General features: G+C 41.5%; 1 protein-coding gene across 1 annotated transcript in view; it reads left to right on the forward strand.

Annotated features, from left to right (window-relative positions):
- enah (ENAH actin regulator) overlaps positions 1-23,713 on the forward strand; it is a 90,376-nt gene that overhangs the window by 13,482 nt on the left and 53,181 nt on the right. Inside the window, 2 exon segments of the mRNA XM_051408621.1 lie at positions 5,637-5,802; positions 11,465-11,642. Coding sequence (XP_051264581.1) covers positions 5,637-5,802; positions 11,465-11,642 — 344 coding nt within the window.

Below are 23,713 nucleotides of genomic sequence, written 5' to 3' on the forward strand. Positions count from 1 at the left end.
CGTGGGTGTCGTTCCTATGATCTCTGAATCCTAAAGTGGTTTAAGTATTTAAAGCCCCTACAAGAAACTTTCATTTGTCTTGATTCTGGTGGCCCGTGTGGACAAAAGCGGTAGTTCTTCCTTCGCCTCATTTCATTGATTTTAAGGGGAATCCGGCTAAATCCGACCCAGTGACGGACATTAAGAATAAACATATAGAAATCGCAAATCTTCTCGCTGATGGTCTTGTGTGCTTATGTAACTCACATATAGGTATCGGTATTTAACTGAGACTGTCAAAAACTCCTTGTAGTCGTTTTAATGAAAATCATTTTTTTCCTCATTAGTTCATTCTGGTGTAAAGTCTGAACAGATCACCTCCTACCCAGGGGAAACCTGTGGTGCAAGGTCTCTACCATGACAAAATGTAACACACTGATACCACAGTCGTACCGCATGCTCGGAAGGAACGGCGGAGCTGGCATGACAAAAATGAAATCATCATTCATCGCCTGGGTTTGTCAGATTGTCTCTGGCAGACACAATGAATGAGATTTCAGTTTCCCCTTTTTGGCTGGTTTCTATTTTTAGACAAGTCGCTTGGCTGGTTATGTAACTTTGGCCCATCAGCAGTGAAATTAGTCACAATTTCCAACCGTAGTATCGATGTATTCAGTATTATTTTGGATCCAAATAATAGGCAGGTAATCAGAACTTTTAGTAGCACCGTAGGACAGTACCTGCCCCACGGGTCAGTGGAGGTCATATCAGCTGTGATCATCCTCCTCCTCGTCATTTTGTTTCTGCTGTGGCCTCTCCAGGAACTTTCTTCCTTCTGTTTATCTCTCTTTGCCTCCTCTTCTCTTGCCTCTTTTCCCCTTGCACTCCACTGCTACGTTGCCCCCCACTACCTTCTCCTGGCAGGATGTGACATCACGGCGGTGAAGCCCCTGGAGCTGTTCTATTCCCCCTTTGAAGTTGGAACTCGGAGCCTCATTAACATTAATGAAGGAGATGAAAATATTCTCATCTCATATCCCATTCTCCGTTCCTATTCTCGTCAGATGTGCAGATTTTGCTGTGTGTGTGTCCTTCCCCTCCATTAAAGACCTTTTAACAAGCCAGTGATGTCGACATATGTGTCTAACTGAGCTAGAAGCAGAGAGACATCTGAACAGGATTGCTGTTGCTAAAATAAGCATGATATTGGCAGACTGTATTAAGTCAGACATTATACAGTCTAACCTTGTTTATTAAAATGTGTGGATAGAGCCGAGCTGTACGTAGCTCTCGGCAAGGCCATGACTCTAAAAATACAGGAAACTCCAATACATAATGTAAACATACAAGTGCCACTGTGTGCAGGGAATGCCATCAATGCCATCAAATGCTAACCCATCAGGGCAGAAAGTACAGTGTTTGCTCAGCGATGGCAGCCGGCATGCTCAGAGGAAGGGTTAACAAGGAGAAGAGGAGGGTCAACAGGTCTCGATTACACCAGTCAAGTACTTAAACAAGCAGAAATCCACATTTCACTGGGATTGCCTCTGACATCCCTAAAGTAGCTGCAGAGACAAAGGGGGCAACGCACCAACATGTAATGTGCAATAATCTCAATGAGGAATGTTAATGATGCTGCCATTAATGTAAATTAAAGATAATCGCTCAGTTTCTTTCCCCGGAAATGTACTCAGTGTCTGGCTGAAAAAAAAAAGCCTAAATGTCAAAGTCATTCAGTAACAGTAAGCAACTGTGTCATGTCTGCTTTACTCTGTGCTCCACAGATATGTTTTAAGGGTTTTTTTTTGTTCTTTTAGTCGCCACATTTTCTTCCTCTCAAAACACTCTGGGATGGATGCCTCTGGCTTTTAGCTCACAGTGGTTATTATGAAGAAGTGGAGCATCCCCCCCACACACACACACACACACACATGCAAACCGCAGCACATTCAGCACACAAAAATGTACGTGTGTGTTGGACGTATGTTTCGTTGCAGGCAATGGCTGCGGTCTCTGCATTGGTCCCGAACATGAATTTATTCCGTGGTATGAGAACACGCTGACATCCCGTCTGACCAAACTCAAGTCACCACAATCAACAACACATTCAACCGTTATTTTCTACCACTCGGACGTGATTGTTTAAAGTGCCTTTGATTGGCTGCATGCAATCAAGAAGAGTCACCCAGCCCCAAATCAGACTGTAGAGGAGGCTCCTGGATGTGAGGTCATACATATTACATATTTTCTTCTGCCTGTTGCAGGCTCACACATACATTAGTATCTCTGGAGGCAGTAGTTCAGTGTGGTTTCAAAGAGTGGGAAAAGAGGCTCCATCCAAGGGTTAAAGAAAGACCCTTTTAAAGCTCCAGGAAGTCATTTTGAACAGAGCAGGTTTTAGAGGTGCTGCTGGTTTTGTCACATTTGGACAGAGCCAAACTAGCTCTCTCCCTCTTTTTCCATTCTAATGCTAAGCTAAGCTTAGCGGCTGCTAGCTGTAGCATCATATTTACCGCACAGACATGAGAATGGTATCAATCTTCTTATCTATCTCTCGCCAAGAAAGCTAATGGCGGTATTTTCCAAAATGGCTAACTATTCATTTAGCATAAGGTGTGATCTGGCCCAACTGATGTTTATAGGGAAAAAATCAAAAAATTAAGAAATTAAATAAAATCTCAGTTTTATTTATTGTGAGGTAAAAATCATCTTTAAATATGTAGAATTCCTAATTATTTTGTTGTTTTAAAAAACATCATAAATAAATAATAGTAAATAATAGTATTACGCTGTCACCACAACCTGATTATGAAAAGAATTTAGTAATACACAAACATAAAGGAGAGGGCAATACATGGCGCTACTTCGCTTAACGCTGACAAAGACAAACTCAAGTGACACATCAAAACTAAAGTGCAGTGGCGCAGCTTTTTCTAACCCAGTGGTCGCTCTCTGTGGTTGTGCTGTAGCACTGCTTGATGGATTTACTTGTTTACCAAAATGTCACATGTCTTTACCGTCGAACACACACCACATGTATACCACACATTTAGAGCACAGCAAGGTTTGTGCCTGTCAAAAAAACCCAAACAAAACTGCTGAAATCTCTATTTTGCACATAAAACATGAATGTGGGTGGGTTTATCCTCCCCTACAACCCAGCATGTAACCGCTGCTGCTCCGACCCTGCGTGAAAAATGAATGGATCTCAGCCAATTTGCCTGGTTTAATAAACATGTAAGGTTTAATAGTTTGCCCGTGCAATATGTACAAATCCTCAGCTAAAGCAGCAAGTCATGAATTAATTACCCTCACCTTCATTCCTGTTCGTTACCAGCTCCGGTTTGCTTCCACTCATTCAGCCGCTTCAGATACGGGCCGAGTTGTTGTCTCTTAATGCGTCACATTAGAGATTTGTGTTTTAAAAGAAACAGAAGTGTAGATTCCCCCCAAGTTCATCAGCTGCTGCAGAGCGTTCACACAGTTCAGCTCGTGTTGTCATAATGAAGCACATTAGCAGAGGTGTGAAAGTGTTTGTAAAAGCTGGATGTGTGAGGAGCTGTTCACGTGTGTGTGTGTGTGTGTGTGTGTGTGTGTGTGTGTGTGTGTGTGTGTGTGTGTGTGTGTGTGTGTGTGTGTGTGTGTGTGTGTGTGTGTGTGTGTGTGTGTGTGTGTGTGTGTGTGTGTGTGCTGTGGAGCGCGCAGTACACACAGGAGCTAAATGTTTCAGAGCTTTCTCAAGAAGTCTTTTTACAGAAAGTTGTTTCAAACCCCAGAGTGAGACACGTTAAGCAGCTCTGGCACGTGCAGCAGACTGTTCACCCTCTGTGTGTGTGTGTGTGTGTGTGTGTGTGTGTGTGTGAGCCTCATTTGCGTGACATTGTTTTTTCTTGCCAGCGTGGACCCTCCATATTCAAGCATTTCCAACCTCAAAACACTTCACTTACTTTTAAAAACAGTGTCTGTGTCTCGGTGGAAGATCTGTTCTCCTGTCATCACTTTCTGCCCCCCCAGCTCTTTTTACTCCTCCTTCACTCTTTCCTTTCTCATCCCCAAGCAATTGCTACCTGTCATTTACCCCATTTTTTTCACGCTCTCTGCTTCTCGATCTCTCCTCCCTCTGCTCCTCTCTCCTCCCCTCTTTCTTTCTCTGCTTGTGTTCAGGTTGTCAGTATGGCGGCGACATGCAAAAAAATCACTCATCTGTTCTCTCCTCTGTTAGTAGTCATACAGTTGACTGTTTGCCTCGCTGTAGCCCAGTGCTCACATAGTTGCAGTCAGTACACTGTGGGTGTCAAACATTTTGATTTGTTAGCGCATTAAAAGGGCACTCTACCAATTTTACACAGAAAGGTCAGTTTACTTGTCAGGAGGAGTATTACGCCGCCTACGAAAAAGTTCTGTATTGTTTTTTGTGTCTCTGAAGGAGATTTTGAAAGTCTGAAAAATGACCTTTGTGATGTAATCAGAACAGGCTGGGAGACTGAAAATGTAGTAGACAGTTGTGGCCATTTAGCTCAGGTCTCTTATTTGATGACCTGGGAATGAGAACGGGCTGTGAAGTGTGTAGGAGAACTTATTGGTTATCGTATTAACTGGGAAAAAATCCATATTGTGCATCCCTAACTATTGGCATCATGGGAAATGTAGAAACACTGTGATTGAAGGTTGACCCATATTAGCGATTAAAAATCTGAATATCTCAGCCTGTCTTTTCTTATTTTTTAAGTGTCTCCTGTGAGAGCCCCAACCTTCTGTCCCTTTAAACACAAGGCGCTCAGCTGCTACGTGTCCAGCTATCAATTACGAGGCATGTCACTGTAGTTATTTAGTGACGGATACAAAACACAGCCAGCCGCCCATCAAGAAGATTTCATTAGTTTTGCGCTCAAGGGTCGAAATCGTCTGAACCTAATCTCATATGAACTCAGTCCTTGTGCTTTTGTAAGCTAGTAATAGCTTTCTGTAGACTGCAGAAAATGCTAAAGGCGGTGTTGATGCATCCAAGCCAATCTACTGCAACATATTCTCCTTCTGTGTGTCTCTTTTTCATTTTTCACTCCTCTGTGTGTGCTGTCTGAAGGCAGTCCTGGTTATTAGTAATTCGTCATTAAAGCATATATATATATATATATATACATATATATGTTTTTGGGGGATTTTGTTGCCTTTAATCGATAGTAACAGCTGTAGAGTGACAGGAAAGGGAGCAGAGAGAGAGGGGATGCACCAATGACCACTGCAGCAAGGACTCAGCCTAAGTACATGGGGGCCCAGCTCTTTTCCAACTGTTCCAATTACAGCAGTAATTAAATAGACACGCGGGCTGTACTCTCACATGGTTCCACTACACCTGTTGCATCAGCATCGTTATCTCTCATCCCAGTCCAGAACATCCTTCAGGCTTTTATAACTTCAAAACAACAAGTCTGAAAGGTTTACTTCAGAGAGGAAAACAAAATAATAAAAATCAGGAGAAATCAAAGGTTGTTAACAAGCTCCCTGGGGCCACATGAGTTGGCATCAGTAGACCACAATACACCTTGTTTTTTATCAGCTTAGCTGAAATCCATGTTTGACCATGAGATCGGATTGTTTCTCTCTACCTGATGTGTGATGGTTTTCTCACTCTCTTTGTGTCTCTGTGTTTCCCGCAGTGAACAGAGTATCTGCCAGGCGCGAGCCGCTGTCATGGTGTATGACGATGCCAACAAGAAGTGGGTCCCAGCCGGCGGCTCCACAGGCTTCAGCAGAGTCCACATCTACCACCATACGGGCAACAACGCCTTCCGCGTGGTGGGGCGCAAGATCCAGGATCATCAGGTCAGTGGATGGAACGAGTACAAAGACCTGCACACACACACACAGAACCCTTATTCATTCAATGCATCAGATGTATGGAATATATACACACTATATACACTGATCCAGCAGTCCATTTGTATGCCACCATTACGGCGGTGGCCAGTTGTAGTGACTCTGTGACAGGGTTCCTTATATAGATGGCAATTTTAGCGTGATTCAAATTTTACATATTAGTGAGACATTTGTTAGACTAATGACCAGAAACAGAGAAAAATCTGACCACTTAACCATCTGCCACATTTCAAGTGATGTACTGTGTAATATTAATGCACTATCTAGCTAGCATAATCAATCAAGAGTTGCATTTAATTATCACAGACCAGTGATATTAAAAAAAACATGTTTTTTCATCACCTGGCATGGGAACCTCTTGGTCTTGGGTCACTCTTCATGAAGTAAAGGCTTATGTGTTCCACATTTAGTCTTCCTGATTTCTTAGACATTGTTGTAAAAGGAACATTACATAGAAAGTAAATGGAAAATTTGAAAATTGTACACTTCTTAGGACAGCTTGTATTCAGGCACACGCATACTGCAGGGAGACGCCACCGCAGTAATGGTGACTTGTTTACTTCCTGTTCTTCCCCGGATTCGTGTATATGCTGCTGTTCCACCTGGACTCTGTAGGACACTGGATTTCTACTAACAATGGAAGAGCCAATGCAGTATAATACACAATTATAAATGCATGTATTGCCTTTCATTTGATATTTTGTCAATCAGCCTTAAGAACTCTTTAGCCACTGACCTTTGTTTTTTCATTATAAGTGAGTACTGTTGGTTTTTGTTAAAGGCACAATCAATAATTCAAAATGAGACTCTGGTAAACAGCAGCAGCTATTTATTAAGTTATTGTTTTCTGAGGCAGTTAATGGTTTGTTTTCATCAGTAATATCTGTTGAAAAACACAATCTTTCATCTTTCAGACTTTTCATCTCTTTGATTTAATATCCCATTATACTTGAATATGTGTTATATAACACAATAAAGAGTCCATGTGGTCTCCTTCCAACAGCCACCCATGTAGCAGACTGGATGGACACAGTCCATATTCAAACATGTTGAGCGTGACACATTTGGCAGAACCCCTGCTGTACACCAATCACTGAGGGGGATTGTAGGTTCATAAAGGTTCTTAAATCTGAGAGCAGGAGGCCAAAGCGGACTGTTACCAAATATGGTATATGAAAATATTCACTTTTAAGTATCCAATGATGCCAACACATGACTGCATAGCCAGGGAATCCTGTGGTATTCATGTGCACACACAAATATGACAGTGTGGGCTCAGTACTCTCAAGGTTGATGTGAATTAATGATGACCTCAAAGCTTCTTAAAGCTGATACGCAAGTAATACAGTTTAAAGTTGTCTGCAGGTATGAGGGGCTGGGTTATGGGGGGTCCCAGGAGCTAAACACAAACTTTAGGGGGACAGTGAGTTTATAAGTGTCTCTTTTTTCCAGATGATTACAAAGATTTTTTAAGAAAAACAAGCGTGTTTTGTTGCCAAGTGCTTGTTAAAGCACACAGACAGTGTCTCCTCACACTGTGTGCTGGGACATTGTCACTCTGTGGAAAAAAAAAAAGACATATTGGAAGGGAAACTGAAAATGGATATGAACAATTATAGACACACACACACACACACACACACACACACACAATTAGTTGACCTTCCATTGAACCTTTTTCCCTCAGTCCTGAGCTCAACTCCTTGACTTCAACTCTTCTAAATCCAGTGTATGTCAGCACATCTCACTGCCTGCTAAGCTCTCATCTCTAAGAGAAACACACAAGCAACATCCATGAAAACACGCACACACACGGCAGAGCTCATATGAACACACACAATCACTCATACACTGCAGAGTCCTGGAAGGCGGAGGAAATGGGAGCAGAAATAGGAGCTCAGATCAGCTCACAGCTTGATGGCAAGCATAATCCTCACTTTATATAGGAACATCCGGTGCATTATGGGTGTGTGTATACAGTATACCGAGTGCTTTTATTTTCACATTTCAAGTGTAATAATACATGACGTTTCCTGCAAAACACAAGAAAAGGTGTGTGTGTGTGTGTGTGTGTGTGTGTGTGTGTGTGTGTGTGTGCGTGTGTGTGTGCGTGTGTGTGTGTGTGTGTGTGTGTGCGTGTGTTGTGCGTGTGTGTGTGCGTGTGCGTGTGCGTGTGCGTGTGTGTGTGCGTGTGTGTGTGTGTGTGTGTGTGTGTGTGTGCGTGCGTGCGTGCGTGCGTGCGATGATGACAGCATGTGAGTGATTCCCTAACCCTCAGCAATCCCAGAGTCCTCTGTGTCTTATTGTCTGAGTTTCCCAATGTGGCTGGAGAGATGGAGGGAGGAGAATGAGTCATAATGCCTCTGTCTCTTCAGTACAAATACAGCTGCTGTTCAAATACTGGTCAAATAGTAGCCATCCACAACACTAATTTTATCCTTGTCATACACTAGCAGTAAGGATACAGCTTCACCTACTTCCAACATTCACGGAACAGAGATTTCAAAGTTTTTCTGTCTGCTACAAGTGTGTGAAATTTTGACCTCTTTAAAAACATTAGACTCATTTCTAACCCAAAACTCATCACTACTCACACTGAACTGAAATAATTCCAATTGCTTTGCCATCTTTTTTGATTGGTGTTAAGCTGCTGAAGCTGTCGAAGTTTCAAAGTAAAAGGGAACCAGGAAAGTGAAAGTGTTAAGTTTGCATAGACAAATTAAAAGAGGGGCAGATCAGAAAAAAGTCTTAGTAAAGTTAATAAAAGTTACTAAATAAAAGTCTTATTAAAATATGGTAATATATATTCATAAAAAATGAGGAAATTGGCAGTAAAGGTTTGTCTATAATAAGCCAGTATCAAATAAAGGCCCCACCCACTGTCTGAGAATGTATACACTGCAACAGTGTGTTCATTTTTAGCCCTTCTAGAAACAAGACAAATATTCTTGAATATAATAACATTTCCTTGTGTTGAGAAAATAAAATCTGCCATTCGGGTAAGCCAATTTTTCTTGGCTAAAAGTCTTAAAACTAGCATAAAAACCTTGCCACTGAAAGACTGTAATGGGCCTTAAAACTAGAAAGAATGTGCTCATTATAAGCAACGAGTCACTTATTTAAGATAGACTTAGAATAAGTATTTTGGTCTCTCTACTGAGCTGAATTTAATGTACCTAAATCTTTTAGGTATCTAATTAGCAAAAAGATTTGCTTAGCTGCTTCATTTCCAACACTGGGAGAAACTACTTTCTCTTAAACTGAGAAATTGTGTAAGTGGTTTTACTCTTAAAATAAGGAAAATAATCTTCTGGCATATTATGCAAACCATTATTACTGGGTCAATCGAGCTCAATACTAGCTATAATATTATTGTTATTGAGACAAAGTTAGATAGATTTTCTTAAAAAAGAGATTATTATTGTCTTATGTAAAAGATTATTTTTCTGTTTAGGCAAAAAATTCCCGGCCCACTTAATCCCGAAACCGTGATACAGGACTAACATGATGTACAAACACTAGTCAAAGTGTGATCTTATCAACTAATTTAAAAAAAATAGGAATAGGAAGTCGGTGATGGAGCAGCTGTGTTTGTGTTAGCAGTTCACACTCGGAGCTTCAGGCTGATTGTCAGTTTGTATGGCACCGCTATCATAAGATGCACATTTCCTCCGTTTGTTTTATTCACTGCCACCTACAATAAGCATCTAGACTTACACCCGCTCAGTCCCTTCACACATTTACTGGCTGCTTGTTTTATTACCCAGTCCATCAACAATAAAAGAACGCTTATGTGACTCCCTGCCCGCTTGCCAGAGAGACATTATAATAACCACAAAAACTGACACTAGGTTATTTCTTGCTGGGTTAAAATAAATTTTGCCGGCACCGGCGACCAACCTTGTTTTCCATAAACCAGCAGATTGGTTACAGGCTTTAGCGCTAGAAGCTGTTTATTGGCCAAAGCAATATTGTGTTCTCAGGTGAAAATATTACCTTTTGAAGGCTGCTCTCAGCACAGTTTAATCCCTCGGTTTCACCATGGGATTTCTGAAATCTTAACTAACCCCGTAAGATAAGCTTTCGACCACTGGGCCCCTGCAGGGGAATGTTTTGGGTTTAGTCTCTTATTAGTTTGGATATGAGATGACACAGTGATTATGAGATTAAACTACATTACTCATCTTTTCAGGGTATTTCAGCTTTATCAGATGAAAAGTCACAAAACAATGTGTTTGTACATCATCCCCTCGTTTCACAGTGCCAGAAATTCACTGATTATGATGCAGATTAATATCTTTCAGTTATAATTGCTTTTCACATTCTGAGCATGGAGAATCAAAATCTGTTGTCATCACAGTCCCTCAGGTTCTGGGGCTCCCAGTTCGAGACCCTCATCTCTGTCTCAATAACTCAGAGAGGAGTAGCTTGAGGCCTTTTTGCTTGGCCGTGTGCCCAGAACTCTAAAATCCCTGATGTTCGCATCCAAAGTACCCTAAAATCAGATTGAGTGGATCATAAAGTCACTTTACGATGCCCTTTTACCACATAATGGCTACAGAGCCCCTGTGTTGTCATTTTGTGTTTAATGAGATTGGGGTTGTTTCGTGGGACAAGATCAGGGTGTGTGTGAATCATCTTTTTGATCTTGTGAGCTCCGGAGCTCGGTAGCAGGTGGACAGAGGTAGTGTCCTGACTGAGAGTGATTGATAGGCTGATGCTACAATACTTTTACTCCTTGTGTTTATGTCTGTGTTTGTGCTGCCAAGCCACAAATCTCAGGTCAGCCTTACAACATGCTTCAAGTTTTCCATATCTTCTCCAAAAGGCTGTTTCCTGTCAGTTTAAGCTCTCAACAAGGGATGGGCCGATATTATTAGTGTTAATAGTATTGTATATCAAAATACATAAACAAAACATTTTAATTATTGGGATAATCATGAATATCCTCACCTGGTTTCACTTGAAAAAGCTATCTTGCTCTCTAACGTCCTGTATTGATCACCTGATTTGTTTTGAATTGCCACAAGGGGGAGCCCTTTTCAAAACGCTAAGCTCGGCTTGCCCTTTGTGTACACCACAAAAAAAGTTCAACCGGATGTGTGGAATTACTATAAATTCCAAACTAAAGAACGACAGGGAGGTGAGGTGCCCAAAGGTTGAGCAACAAACCATATAAGATAGTTTAACTCTTTCTGAAGCCAGACGGGAAAGAAGCCTTCAATGCTGTTCTATGCTCTTCTTTCAATTAAGAGAAATACTCTCTAATATTCACCCACTCCTGCAGCTCCCAGTACAAAGGACACTGATTGGTCCGGTACCACTGTTCCAGCCACAAGCACATAGACTGAAGCCGGGCTAGATGGATTCTCGTATGATCTCGGGTTTTAGTGATCTCTCAAGTCGAGCTGCCTCGCAAGGTTTAAGCCTATTCTTAACTTATACAGGACTAGACAGCATATTGTTAATGGTGGCTTTTTATGAACAGTTGCTGATTGGGTTACTTTATAAATTGATTACTTTTGCTAGTTACCTCATTAATCATTGCTAATCTAAAGTTGTTTTTTCCCTCTTCACTTTTTCCCTTCCCTCCCTCGCTCATCTCCAGGTGGTGATAAACTGTGCCATTCCCAAGGGGCTCAAGTACAACCAGGCCACGCAGACCTTCCACCAGTGGCGTGACGCCCGACAGGTCTACGGCCTCAACTTCGGCAGCAAGGAGGACGCCAACGTATTTGCCAGTGCCATGATGCACGCCCTGGAGGTGCTCAACTCCCAGGACACAGGTAAGCTCTGCTTCCCACTGTATGTGTGTATGTTTAAAAGATTTATTGGGGGCATTTTCATAAGATTTTACTTGATTTTTATCATCGGCTGAGCCCCCATGGCCATACCTAATCTTGAGATGTTTCACCTACTTTCTGTATCAGGTTTTTCATTGAATTAAGCCTAATTCAGCTCAAACAGCTGTAAGTCATTTTGTATTCAGGATATAGCCTACTTTGATTTTCTTTTTGGCAATGTATTGAGAATATCCGACTATCCCATCCTGCACCACTAAAATAGCAGATGAGTGTTATCTGTTTCCAGTTACCTTGTGAGAATAAAAGACAAGCAGAGATTATAACAGAGCTTTTAGCAGAACAGCACAAGGTCGAGGCTTTTACTCCGAAGGTCTGAGGGATTTATATGTATCTAATAATTGAGCATTAAAACGAAGCAGTCTGGAGCTGGCTTTATAGTTACTCCATCTGCAGGAGGTATTCTGAGACAGGAAGCCACACAGGGGATGGGAACATTATATGGAAAATGCAGGATAACTAAAGACATATGTCAACAATGAAAACGTTTTGAAGTAAACACGAGCTACTAATGGGTTTACCAGAAACAATAATTAAAGTGAAATGTCTTAATAGATCACAGAAAGCTTGCTGCAAAGTTAGAAGGTTGCAATTCAACAGCCTTCTTAATCAAAACTTTCACTTTGAGCTGAAGGCTCAGGAGGCATTTAATGATGATGATGATGAGAACCGGCGACAGTTAATGGGTATTTGAGTGATGTATTTTTAGCATCGCTGAGGGTGATTGGTGCATGTGCCAATCAGTGGTCATTTATTAAACTTGTAATTGACCATTTAACGAAGAATAAAGGGGACGATCTCATGGCAAGAGGCTGCTGGTTCACATACTCAGAGAAAGAGGAATGATTCAGTATTCACGTCACACACATGCACATTCACACAGCCCTATCTAATTCTGCCACAAATATTCGCAGGCTGTAATTTCAGCGGTACCCCACGACCTTGGTTTTATAAAACACGCACTCGGTACGTAGCTCCGTCCTCCGGCTGTGTATCTACATTTGCCCGCCTGCTGGGAGGGATGAGAGGGAGGGATAGGGGGAGGAGGGGAGGGAAGGGAGAGCATTGTTACCCAGATGAGTGCAGATCTTCAGTTTTGCGTCGGTGCGAGTGCTTGTGCTGTGATTCAGACTCCCAAAGTACAGACTAATCACCAGCTACCACGTGTGAGGCAGAACTTGCTGCTGGTTTCCTCTCCTCGTCTCATTTAATTGCGGCCTCCTCCTGTTTGGTGATCTCAGCATCCAGATGCTGCTCCACATGACCTGCCATGCCCTGCACACTCCTCTACCTCCTCCCTCCCTAAGCCATGCCTCTCATCACACTCTAATCCCATCCACTAATTAACCTGATAGTGATGCGCCTCATTATGCTCATAGTGCTACGAGGTGTGTGTGTGTGTGTGTGTGTGTGTGTGAGGACAAGGCAGAGCATCAGAGAACAGACAGACAGCAGTGACAGGAGGAGACATCCAACGGGAGTTAAAGGGAACTCGTGCCAGGATCTTGTCATCCCAAATTTGACCGTATAAAAGCGAAATGTAACTTGGTGGAGGTTTCTAAGTGCAGGAGTTGTGCTTTGTGTTGCTTACAATACCTTCTGTCGTCAAAACTAATTACAATCGTACAGTAATGGCCTCTCTTCTTTTTTCCCATTCATTAAATTTATTCCCAAGAAAAGAAATCACATTTCTGATGCCAAAAACTGACAGCAAGAATGAATCAAGCCCACAACTAGATTTTAAATCACAAAACTTACTCAGTTCAGTTCAATGCCAGATTTAAAATAAAATAAAATTGACTTTCCGAGTAAAGAGTCATCCACAACGATAACTATTAGTATATATTTTAAAGATCGTTCTAAGTCAAGTGGATCATTGGGATCACTTTCAGAGTGATTAGATGAACCGAACTGTGGTATACAACTTATTAAACGCTTATATAACACAATATTATTAACATACAGCAGCAAGAGGTCATGGATATACATTTTCCTAAGCTTCCGACACAGTTAGAGCCGGCATGTGTTCATCAGTCTCTTCCTGGTGTGTGTCTGTCAGTGTGTGTGACGCGTCCCTCTCACTTTTCCCCAGTCACCTATGTACTTCACACACAGTGTGCTGCCTGAAAGGAGTGTCACTTTACCATGCAGCAGTGGGTCATGGTATATAGATAACATAAGAAAAAAGATTAAAAAAAAGGACCAGTCTGTAGGATTTAGTGGCATCTAGACGTGAAGTTGCACACTGCACTTAACTGAACACCGCTGGCGTCTGTATTCAATGACCTCGGAATGAGAACGCGCTGTGAAGTGTGTAGGAGACCACAAAACTCACGAAAAAGCCAGTATTTGGTTTGTCCCTTCTGGGCTACTGTAGCAACATAGCAGACTCCATGGAAGGCAACCTGTGGTGTCTGTAGATAAAAGCAACTCATTCTAAGATAACGAAAACACAGTGATTCCTATATTCACATAAAACATACCTATGAATATTATATTCCATTTCTACTAAATGGTACACACTGGACCTCTAACTCTCAAACCAGAACACACTCAGTGCACACACTCCTTGAATATTCTGGCGTATCTCTAATTCAGTATTTGGAAGAAAACATTTAGGAAATCTTCAATCTATCAAAATCCAGTTGGGTCTGGCCTGATTCTACATATCAGGGATAGATACACAGCCAGATACTGTAGCATTCATTAGTCAGAGAACTACCCTCAGAAGTGTCTTACTAACGAACAGCACAGCCTCAGGCACTTTCCTCCACTCTTCTTATTTTCTCTCTTAATATCTCCCTCCTTGCTCCCATTTTTTACCTCACTTTATCTCTCCCAGCTCTCTGTGCCACTGTCTGATTCTTCTCACACACTGCCTTCCCTCCCTCCCTCCCTCCCTGTTGCCTCGCTCCCTCCTCTCAGCGGTGCAGCGAGCCGCATACAGAAGCCGGAGGAAGGCGACAGGGTTTCCCCTTTCACCCCACTGTTTTGCTACCGTATTCCTGTCCTGACAGCTGCTCTCTGTGGCGCCTATTCCAGTCGCAGTCGTCTGTGGACCTGACAATCCTCCCGACACACGGGGTTCACTCTCCATCACTCACTCACTGGGTGCTAAACTCCTGCCACATGACAGAGCGTCGGAATCAGATCACTCATTTTAGATCTCCATTTGTTATATGTGCTGATATGTGCTGTGTGAGTGGTGTAGCGGAAGCTTTTAATGATCGTTTTAATGCCTTGCTGCGATGTGACCTCTCTGACTCGATGCCAGCGTCTTTGATGTATTAAACCGACACGTTCCACATAAGGAATAATAATCTATTTGATTTATGGTTCTCTCACCAACACCGGAACAAGTGTTGAGTGTAGTAAGTATTTTTAAACAGACTATCTAAGCTTTTATCTAAAGTGCTTTAGAGTACCAGTATATATTGGAGGCCTAACTGAGGTAGTGTTCACACTCTGCAGGAGCAGCTCAATAATCAATGGAGGCATAAATCTCAAGGTACCAAACCATGGTCAGCCCCAGCCAGGGGGGACGGTTAAGCAGAACAAGACAAACTGCTGGATGAGAACAGTCATGAGCTGCTTTTACATTTACAGTATCTACACTTTATAGGTCTGATTTATATGGTGGTGGTGGTCAGTTCTTTACTCTTGATGAGTCTCTTCTCTTATCCCAGGCCTGAAAGCACTTGCACGCCAAACACGTTTCACATATTTATAAGACGATGAAAAAGAAATAAGGGAGAGTGGAAAGGAGTGTGGAGATGAGGGGAAATCTCCACGTTCTCTCCCCCAACTTGTCAAGTACTGCTGTTTGGTCAGTGGCCGTCCGCTGTAGGTTCCCATCTAGTGTCATTTATGGACAAGTACTGAAAACTACTTGGTTAGCTTTGCCATGAAAAACACTTGGTTAGGTTTAGGAAAATATCGTAAGTTATGTTACATGCTTGACATAACTTAAGTACATGAAAAAAAAGTAACTTACCTGATGTAATTAGTGTATGTTATTTCAACCATGTTGTATTCACCGTGCCACCTCCATATGCAGACTTTCTTGCGCTCTATACTACCCCACCTGACATATAGCGTCATATCTTAAAGCGGAGGGCCACTGAGCATATTTGATGACTTGTGACTATTCCTTTCTCTAGCTGACTCAGTAGTGGTTCCCAAACTTTTTCAAACCACAGCTTTATAGAGATCTTTTCACGCTCACCTACAGGCCTGCAACCTGCGACATTTTCAGCAAAAATGACTCCATTCATATCTGTTATTAAAATGTAATTTACCAAGCAAATAAGAGTGATTTCACCTATAAATGTATTGGCTGAGCACGACCTTTTTGAAACATATTGTCCTATTCTGTTATTCACTTTAGAAGAATTAAGTAGTTTTTATTACAGTATTTGAAGTAGCACCAAGCAAAACATAAAAAAAGAATTCCTTCATGTAGCACTTCTTTGGGTGACGTATTGTAAACAATGCAATTTAGTTGTTAGTACTTGTACACTATATTGTGATTAAAAATCTTCTGTCTTCTGTTTACAACTCGAAATCTCTAAATGCAATATCATGTTTTTATGGTGCCAATGGAGAAATCTGCAGGCAAAAGATCGCAATTTAAATCGTGATTGAGATTAAATAATTTATAGATGGATAGATATTTTTGGTTGGGTAACCCACCCCTATTTGAATGCATAACAGAACAAGAGAGTTGACCACCATGTGTCACCAACCCACGCATGACTATTGCCCCCAACCACCTACTGTACATCCTTTTCTCTGACCGCTACAAAGTAGAGAAATACTGCTACAAATACACAAATAACGAGAACCACGTGTCAGGTCATCTTGCAGGTAAAGATGATTTCTCGCTCTCAGAAATGCCTCCTCTAATCTGGAATTTGCCTCCGCTTTGATATCTCTCTTTGAAGTTCAGTTGTGACCTGGACAGCCATAGAAGAGCTTTGTGATTATTTCAGGACTCAGAGGAGAAAAGAAATGTATGTGTGTGCACTCTCTGCGTTGTTGGTGTTCAGTTGAGTGGCAACACACCTTTAGAATTATTTTATAGGTGAAAGAGTTTGCTCTCTCCCTCTCTCTGTGTGTGTGTGTGTGTGTGTGTGTGTGTGTGTGTGTGTGTGTGTGTGTGTGTGTGTGTGTGTGTGTGTGTGTGTGTGTGTGTGTGTGTGTGTGTGTGTGTGTGTGTGTGTGTGTGTGTGTGTGCGTGCGCGCTCATCTAAGGCATGAAGGAATGTGTGAGTAAGCTACCGAACAAAGCACAGAATAGTTTCCATCTTAGAGAAGCAAGTGGATGTGGCCACTGCCGACATGTGGAAAGTGTGTGTATTTGTGTGTGCAGATCTATTAAGGCTCTAAAATCATTGCACACACTCAAATCTTTGATGATTTTGTGTATGTATAAAATGTGTGTGTGCGCTTAAAAGACTGTTAGCAGCACACCACACACACCAATTTCATCACCTGGTCTGCACATCATTGAAAGCAGCTACATCTTTGCTTCAGAAGCAGAGTGTCTTCTTCTGACTCGGGGGGTAAAGTGACGTAGTTCCAAAGCTGTGAGCTCGAGTGGAGTTCCAGCCGCACACACCGTGTTTATCTGTGTTTTCTCTTTTTCTCCTAAAAAGGCTAAAGCAAAGCGGGACAGGATCAGGACAGAGAGGGATGGGTCACAGGCCGCTGGGCGTCTGTCTGTGTTGTGGTCTGGCCAGTAATCCGCTCCTATCGGTTCAGGGTGGGGAGGAGAGTGTGGGGGGAATGAGGTGAGGAACAGAAACAGTCACAAATAGAAAGGTGGAATGAGCCGAGGGAGGTCGAAAAGGTAGAAGTGGGTTGATGGATGGATGGATGTGTGTTTAAATGTGACAAATTCCTTGTTGATTCTCTTCAAGGAAACAAGTTTCATGTTACAGGATGACAACGCTGACATCCTGTGTCCTGCCTATCTCCCTCCACAGCAGTTTTTTTTACACATAGCCTTGTTAAATAAAGGGTCAGAAAAACAACGCTGTCCCGGCCCGACCTGTGTCGCTGTATTGGACATGTGGTTGAGGGCAGTTATAAAAGCAGTCGGTGTTGAAAAGGCTGCAGGAGGAACGAGAGCAGCAATGTGATTGCCTCATGTATCGGTAGGAACGGATGGAGTGCAGCACCCCTGCAGTGTATATATTCATGCCGGCTTCTGTTTTTCTGTCTGTGTGCCTTTATTTCTTTAGCTGACACACACGCACAGTTTCATCTGGTCACCATCTACTACTGCAGCTAAAAAATTTTCTCTATTAAATATAATAGAATATTGTCTAATTTAAAGGTCCAGTGTGTATCTATTTGCAGAAATAGAATATAATATTCATAGGTATGTTGTATGTATGTATAATAATTTGAATTTAAGAATTTTTGTGTTTTTGTTACCTTAGAATGAGCTGTTTTTATCTACAGATGCCACAGGTTGCCTTCCATAGAGGTCGCCATGTTTCTACAGTAGCCTCGAATGGACAAACCAAACACTGGTTCTAGATAGGACCTTTCACGTTTTTGCGCATTTCGTGGCCACCGTAGTTTCTCATACTCAGAGGAAGGGTGAAGGGGTGAGTTGCAATCCTGCACAGCTAGATGCCTCTAAATCCTACACACTGGTCCTTTAAATAAAATGTCAGATAATAGTGACATTTATTAATTTGCCTAACATTCCAGTATTTAATTTACAATGATATAAAACTGTTCCTAATAAATGTTTGAAATGATAAATTGATTTTCAAAATTGTTGTCAATTAATGTCCTGTTGATTGACCAATCAATTTATTGGAGTTGTTCTTTTTTGTGTCGCTCATGGTGCAGAAATGGGTCAAACAATCATCAATGTAATCCTCAAGGGTACCCAGATCGATCGGTTGTACTATTCCAGTTAATGGGGTAGAAAATGGAGTTTATTTTGTGGAAAAAGTAGTGGTTGTTGTGTTTGCAATATAGCAGTTGGGAGCTGGCATCTTCATTCTTGCACTGGTCTTTTCGGATCTTGCGGTCACAGACACATCCCATCCGCGTTGAATTATTGGATATATGTCACAGTACTGCATGTAATAGTGGTTCCATTCAGTAAGATTGGGATCCTATTGGAGATTAATGTTTGTGCATCAGATCAAAATAAAGAATGTGATTCTAAAATGAGATATCAACCGGTGACACCTTCAGAAATTACATCTGTGAAAGTGGTTTAAAAGTAGTTACTGGCATAAATAAAACTTTTTTTTTTCTAAAATTAAAAGCTAAGCTTACATATTTGAGGTTTTAATCCACATATTTCAGTTAAATTTATCAAATTAGTATCAAAAGTAGCATTCTAATTTTGTAGCTGCAAGGATGAGCTCAATCTAACTACTTTATACAGTTTCATCTTTAGACATTTGTCATATATTGTAAGTTTTTTTTTAAAAGTTGAGAAAACTAAACTTTTAAATTCAACTAATAATAATTAATGATCATTTACTTTTCCTCTTTTTAGAAATAAAAAAATCTGTATTTCAAAAATTAAAATAATAAAAAAATTGCAACTTTCATTTTCAAGTACCAAATGAATCTGGTTCACAGCTCACTGAAAAACTTTTGAAGTACAGGATTACGTTTTTCCAAAGAAGAAAAGTAAAAAACAAAACATTATAGGTTGGCAAAAGTTCTAGCTTGACTTAAAACTTGAAAAATGAATGAAGAACTTTTCTTTTTTGCATTGTTTAGCTGTCAGATAATTGTAGTGAAGTAAAAGTACAGTATTTATCCCTTATAAAATGTAGAATAGAAATATAAAGAAGCATAAAGTTGAAATACTCAAGTAAAGTACAACTATCTAAAAATTGTACCAAAGTAAAGTACTTGAGTAAATATACATCACCAAACAGAGGTGAATAGAGCCTGATAAGTAATCAGGAATAACTTGCCCTTGCCAGATGAACAGAGTCTAAATCGTCTGTTTGTCTGGACAGCCAGACTCAGTCTTGGCAGCAGCTTGTCTCCACGGAGACATGTGAAAAAGTTGCTAACTGGGGGATCATCATTTATTTTCAGTCTTTACGCTCCCTGCCAACAGTACACCATGTGGCTCTCGATCTTGTGCGAGCTTTCGTGGGGAGGAGGGGTTGTAACCTGAGAGAGCTGGAGACATACACAGAGGGACTCTTCATCCCCGTCCCACAGAGACAGCCTGCACTCCCCTGGCCAGAATGAGTTTGTTTTTGCAGGTCAGGAGGGCGAAAACGTGGTGTAAACATTTATGGGTGCAGCCACCCCTCCGACAGGGCACCGCATCAGTCTGGCATGTGTTTGTGCTCGTCGGATCGTGACGGCGCGTGACCCCCCCCTCTCCTAACTCTCCATCTGCCCGCCTGCCCCACTTTGCTTTTTCTTGATGAGCTCATGGTCTCTGGCATCAAACCACAGGTTGGCAAGGTGGCAGACTACACACTGCAGCACAGCTGGACAGCAGCAGAGAGACACTTAGACATTGGAAGAGGAAGAGAAGGAAACACTAGTAAGACAGAAAGGCTTGGAAAGAAATCAGAGAGAAGAAGTGTTAACAGAGACAGGTAAGAGAGAAAAGGAAAGTGGTGTGCAGCAGGATAGAGCAAGTGAAAAAGTCAGGGAGAACAAAAGGAAAGCTTGGGAAAGAAGAAAGGAAAGATAGCTTGAAGCTGCTAGCGACTTTGGTAAACAGAGGACCCCCCCCCCCAAGGCCCCATCACTGAGGTATCTGCAGACATGCTTGCTGCAGCGAGAGTTCACCGGTTCCCCCAGGATCAGCAGAAGATCAGCCGTGCTCAAATCATCCTCAGGAGTGAGTAGTCAACCCGACAGAAGCGTTGGAGGGCGACCGCTGTGTGCTAGTTTGTTTGGTATGCATGTGACTATTCACTTTCCCTAAAGGCAAGTCCTGTGTGTATCTGTTTTGTCTTACATGAACATTACTTGAAAAATACTCTGGATTTAACTGAAACAGCTGCCGAAAGAATTAGTCAGTTAATCAGTTGACAGAATTTTTTTTTAAGAATTTCCAAAAAATCAAGCAAAAATGCCCAAAACAGTCTCTGCTTCCTGGTACTTACTGTAAATGTGCTGATTTCTTTCTTTCACGTCAGCGTAAAATGAATATCTTTTGGGTTTTAGACAATTTAAAGACCTCACTTTGGGAAACTGTAAAACAAAAAAAATGTCTGGCATTTTATAAACTTAAAGCCTGTGCACATCAGGTCCAGATTTTTTGATGCGTTTTTTTAATCCATCTCCCGATTAAAGTAGTTACGCGTAGAAAGCTTGCACAGTTTTGCACATTTTTGCGTTTTACTATTCTATTTGTTGCAAAATTCACAATATGAGAAGGGGTTATCGCGCAATGAGGATGATTTTGTGGTGCTCTCACTGAAAGTAGAAAAAAACAAACCGACAGCTTTGAAAACATGCAAAAAATCAAACCTGTTCCAAAAACTTTAATGACGGATGTTTCAGAGTCAGTGCGTCAACATATTGACGTAAACTAAGGCTGCATTCATTTTTAAAGGTGCAAACAATTCAGACAAAAAAAATGGACTCTGTGTGCAATGGCCTTTATCAAAGTGAGGTATACAGATTTAAAGTTGTAAAAGTAAAAATAGCTTATCTCACAGTAAAGGTGTCAGATCATTACTTAATATCAGACAGTACTACTCAGGTCTCTGAATTGGAATCAGAAGAGAGAGAGTGTGTGTGTATATGTTTAAACCAGTGTGTCCCACGAGCCTCAGAAGCGAGGCCTCCGCAGAGATTTCCCCAATTGGCTACAGAGCCATTCTGTAGTTTCATTGGTTGAGCTTGGCTCTAGTTGTCATGTAGCAACAGGGTGGAGAGGCTGGAGGGAGGACTGACCACAGTTGCTATGGTCTCCTGATCTTTGAAATAGAGGTTTAAGTTTAATTGTTGTACATGTGAGCCACAGTACACATTTATCAATAGTGTGTGTGTGTGTGTGTGTGTGTGTGTGTGTGTGTGTGTGTGTGTGTGTGTGTGTGTGTGTGTGTGTGTGTGTGTGTGTGTGTGTGTGTGTGTGTGTGTGTGTGTGTGTAGATTTGTTTGGCAAGTGTATGCTGCATTTATGAATATACAAATGCCATAAACAAAAAATATAAGCCACTAATGGAGTGACATGAGAGCTTTTGGAATTCTCATGAATAAACATGACCTAAACAAAAGGAAAGCTGCTAACAGAAAACACAAGGGAATCTAAACAGTTCAAAACACATTACGAAGTATATTTATATAGAGTAGCACGCCATGCTGGGGCTGGTGTTGGCTCAGTGGTTTCTCTGCTAGAAAGAAAAGAGCAAACCAATCGGAGCTTTGAAAACACCATTTAGAATTCAGACGTCATGGTCCTGTCCAAAAGCCAGAAATACATTGACAGACAAATATAAACGGAAAGGAAGACAAGTGTAGGTGAAATCAGCTGTTCAGGTTATTGTAAGCATCCTAAGTATCATTAAGTAAAACATTCCTTAATGCTGTGTTTTCCATTATCATGGCACCAAAACCCCTAACCCTCAGGAACGTCTCCAACAACACAAACACATCATACATCCACTGACACCACAAGACTTCAGTCAGTGGCCAGTGACCTTGAACTTGTCGTTTGCTTTCCTCTGTTATTGTTGTCCATCTTTCGGTATGTAAAATAATCATTTGTTGTCAGTGACCAAAGTTAAGCTTTAATGAAAATCTGCAGAAGCCAGGGCGATTGACTGATGGCATGTTCCAGTAAAACATTTTTTGGTTATGATGTTGCATTATATAACCAAGGCTTACTTCCTCCTCATTCAGAGGGCATCTAAAATTATCTTCAGCTTTTTAACAATTAGTATGTCCCTAAGGACTCAGAAAAAACCCCAGAAATTTAAATCCAGATGACTTGTCTAAAAGGAAACAGTCAAAATTGAGCCCAATGTAAAGACTGTAAACACACAAACCACACACACAGCTATGGTTCTCAAGGTACTCTGTTAGATACCCCGATATATCCTGTTACATGCAATGGACGTTTGATACATTATCGACAACGTAGATGACGCTATCGTTGATGATGTAAAGTTACAGAGAATAATGTTACAGCTTGCTCTAGCTGTCTGTATTTGAATAGCAAGTAACAACACTGACAAATGGCCAAATCCCTGTAATCTTCTGCCCATAAAACTCCCCAAATTCAGCTCATAGAACTCGTACCAAAACCAACATCCCTACGTGCATTTCATGCCACTGACCATAATTGCGTATTTGTGGAGATCTCTAGAAGCTTGAGGCAGGCATCAGAAAAGCTCTTACGGGTAAAATATTCTTATAACATATGCTTTTAGCTCTGATGATGAACTATATACCAGTGGCACTCTCCTTCCTCTCTGTCTACAGTGATCTGCTGCTGTCTCTTGTAATTTAGCGCTGACAAAATGAGCACACTCACAATTTATTGAGGGTTCGCTGCCAGTTGTGAATGATCAGAGACTCATTTCACCAGGGAAGCTGATGGGGCAGATTTGTACACAGCGGCCTCTTCCTGTGCTTCTCTCCTCATTTCCTCCTCATTTCATCATGTTCTTTTTTTTTCATTGTTTCTATTATTCCAGTTTTTAGAGATGATGGAAAGCTACATCATTCTGTGATGCACCTCCTCCTTGTTGCTGTGTGCCTCAGCTACACACTCAGAGGATTTGGTCTTTTTTGTTGCCATTAGCCTGGCGAGCTGATGATGAGTCATGCGGTAATATATAATTCATGGCAGTATTGGTTTTGTGTGTCTTGAAGATGCTTATGGGTGAGGTAGCAGCTAAACAAGGACACCCCAGCTAGCCTCTTCTCTGCCGTTATCTCAGAGTGCCATCTCTAATTCAGTGATGGGGAGGAAGAATTGAAGAATATTATCACTTCATGTTCTTTAGAACTGAGGGAACTTTGGATGC

This window comes from Dicentrarchus labrax, unplaced genomic scaffold (genome assembly GCF_905237075.1).
Source record: "Dicentrarchus labrax unplaced genomic scaffold, dlabrax2021, whole genome shotgun sequence".
NCBI classification, from domain to species: Eukaryota; Metazoa; Chordata; class Actinopteri; family Moronidae; genus Dicentrarchus; species Dicentrarchus labrax.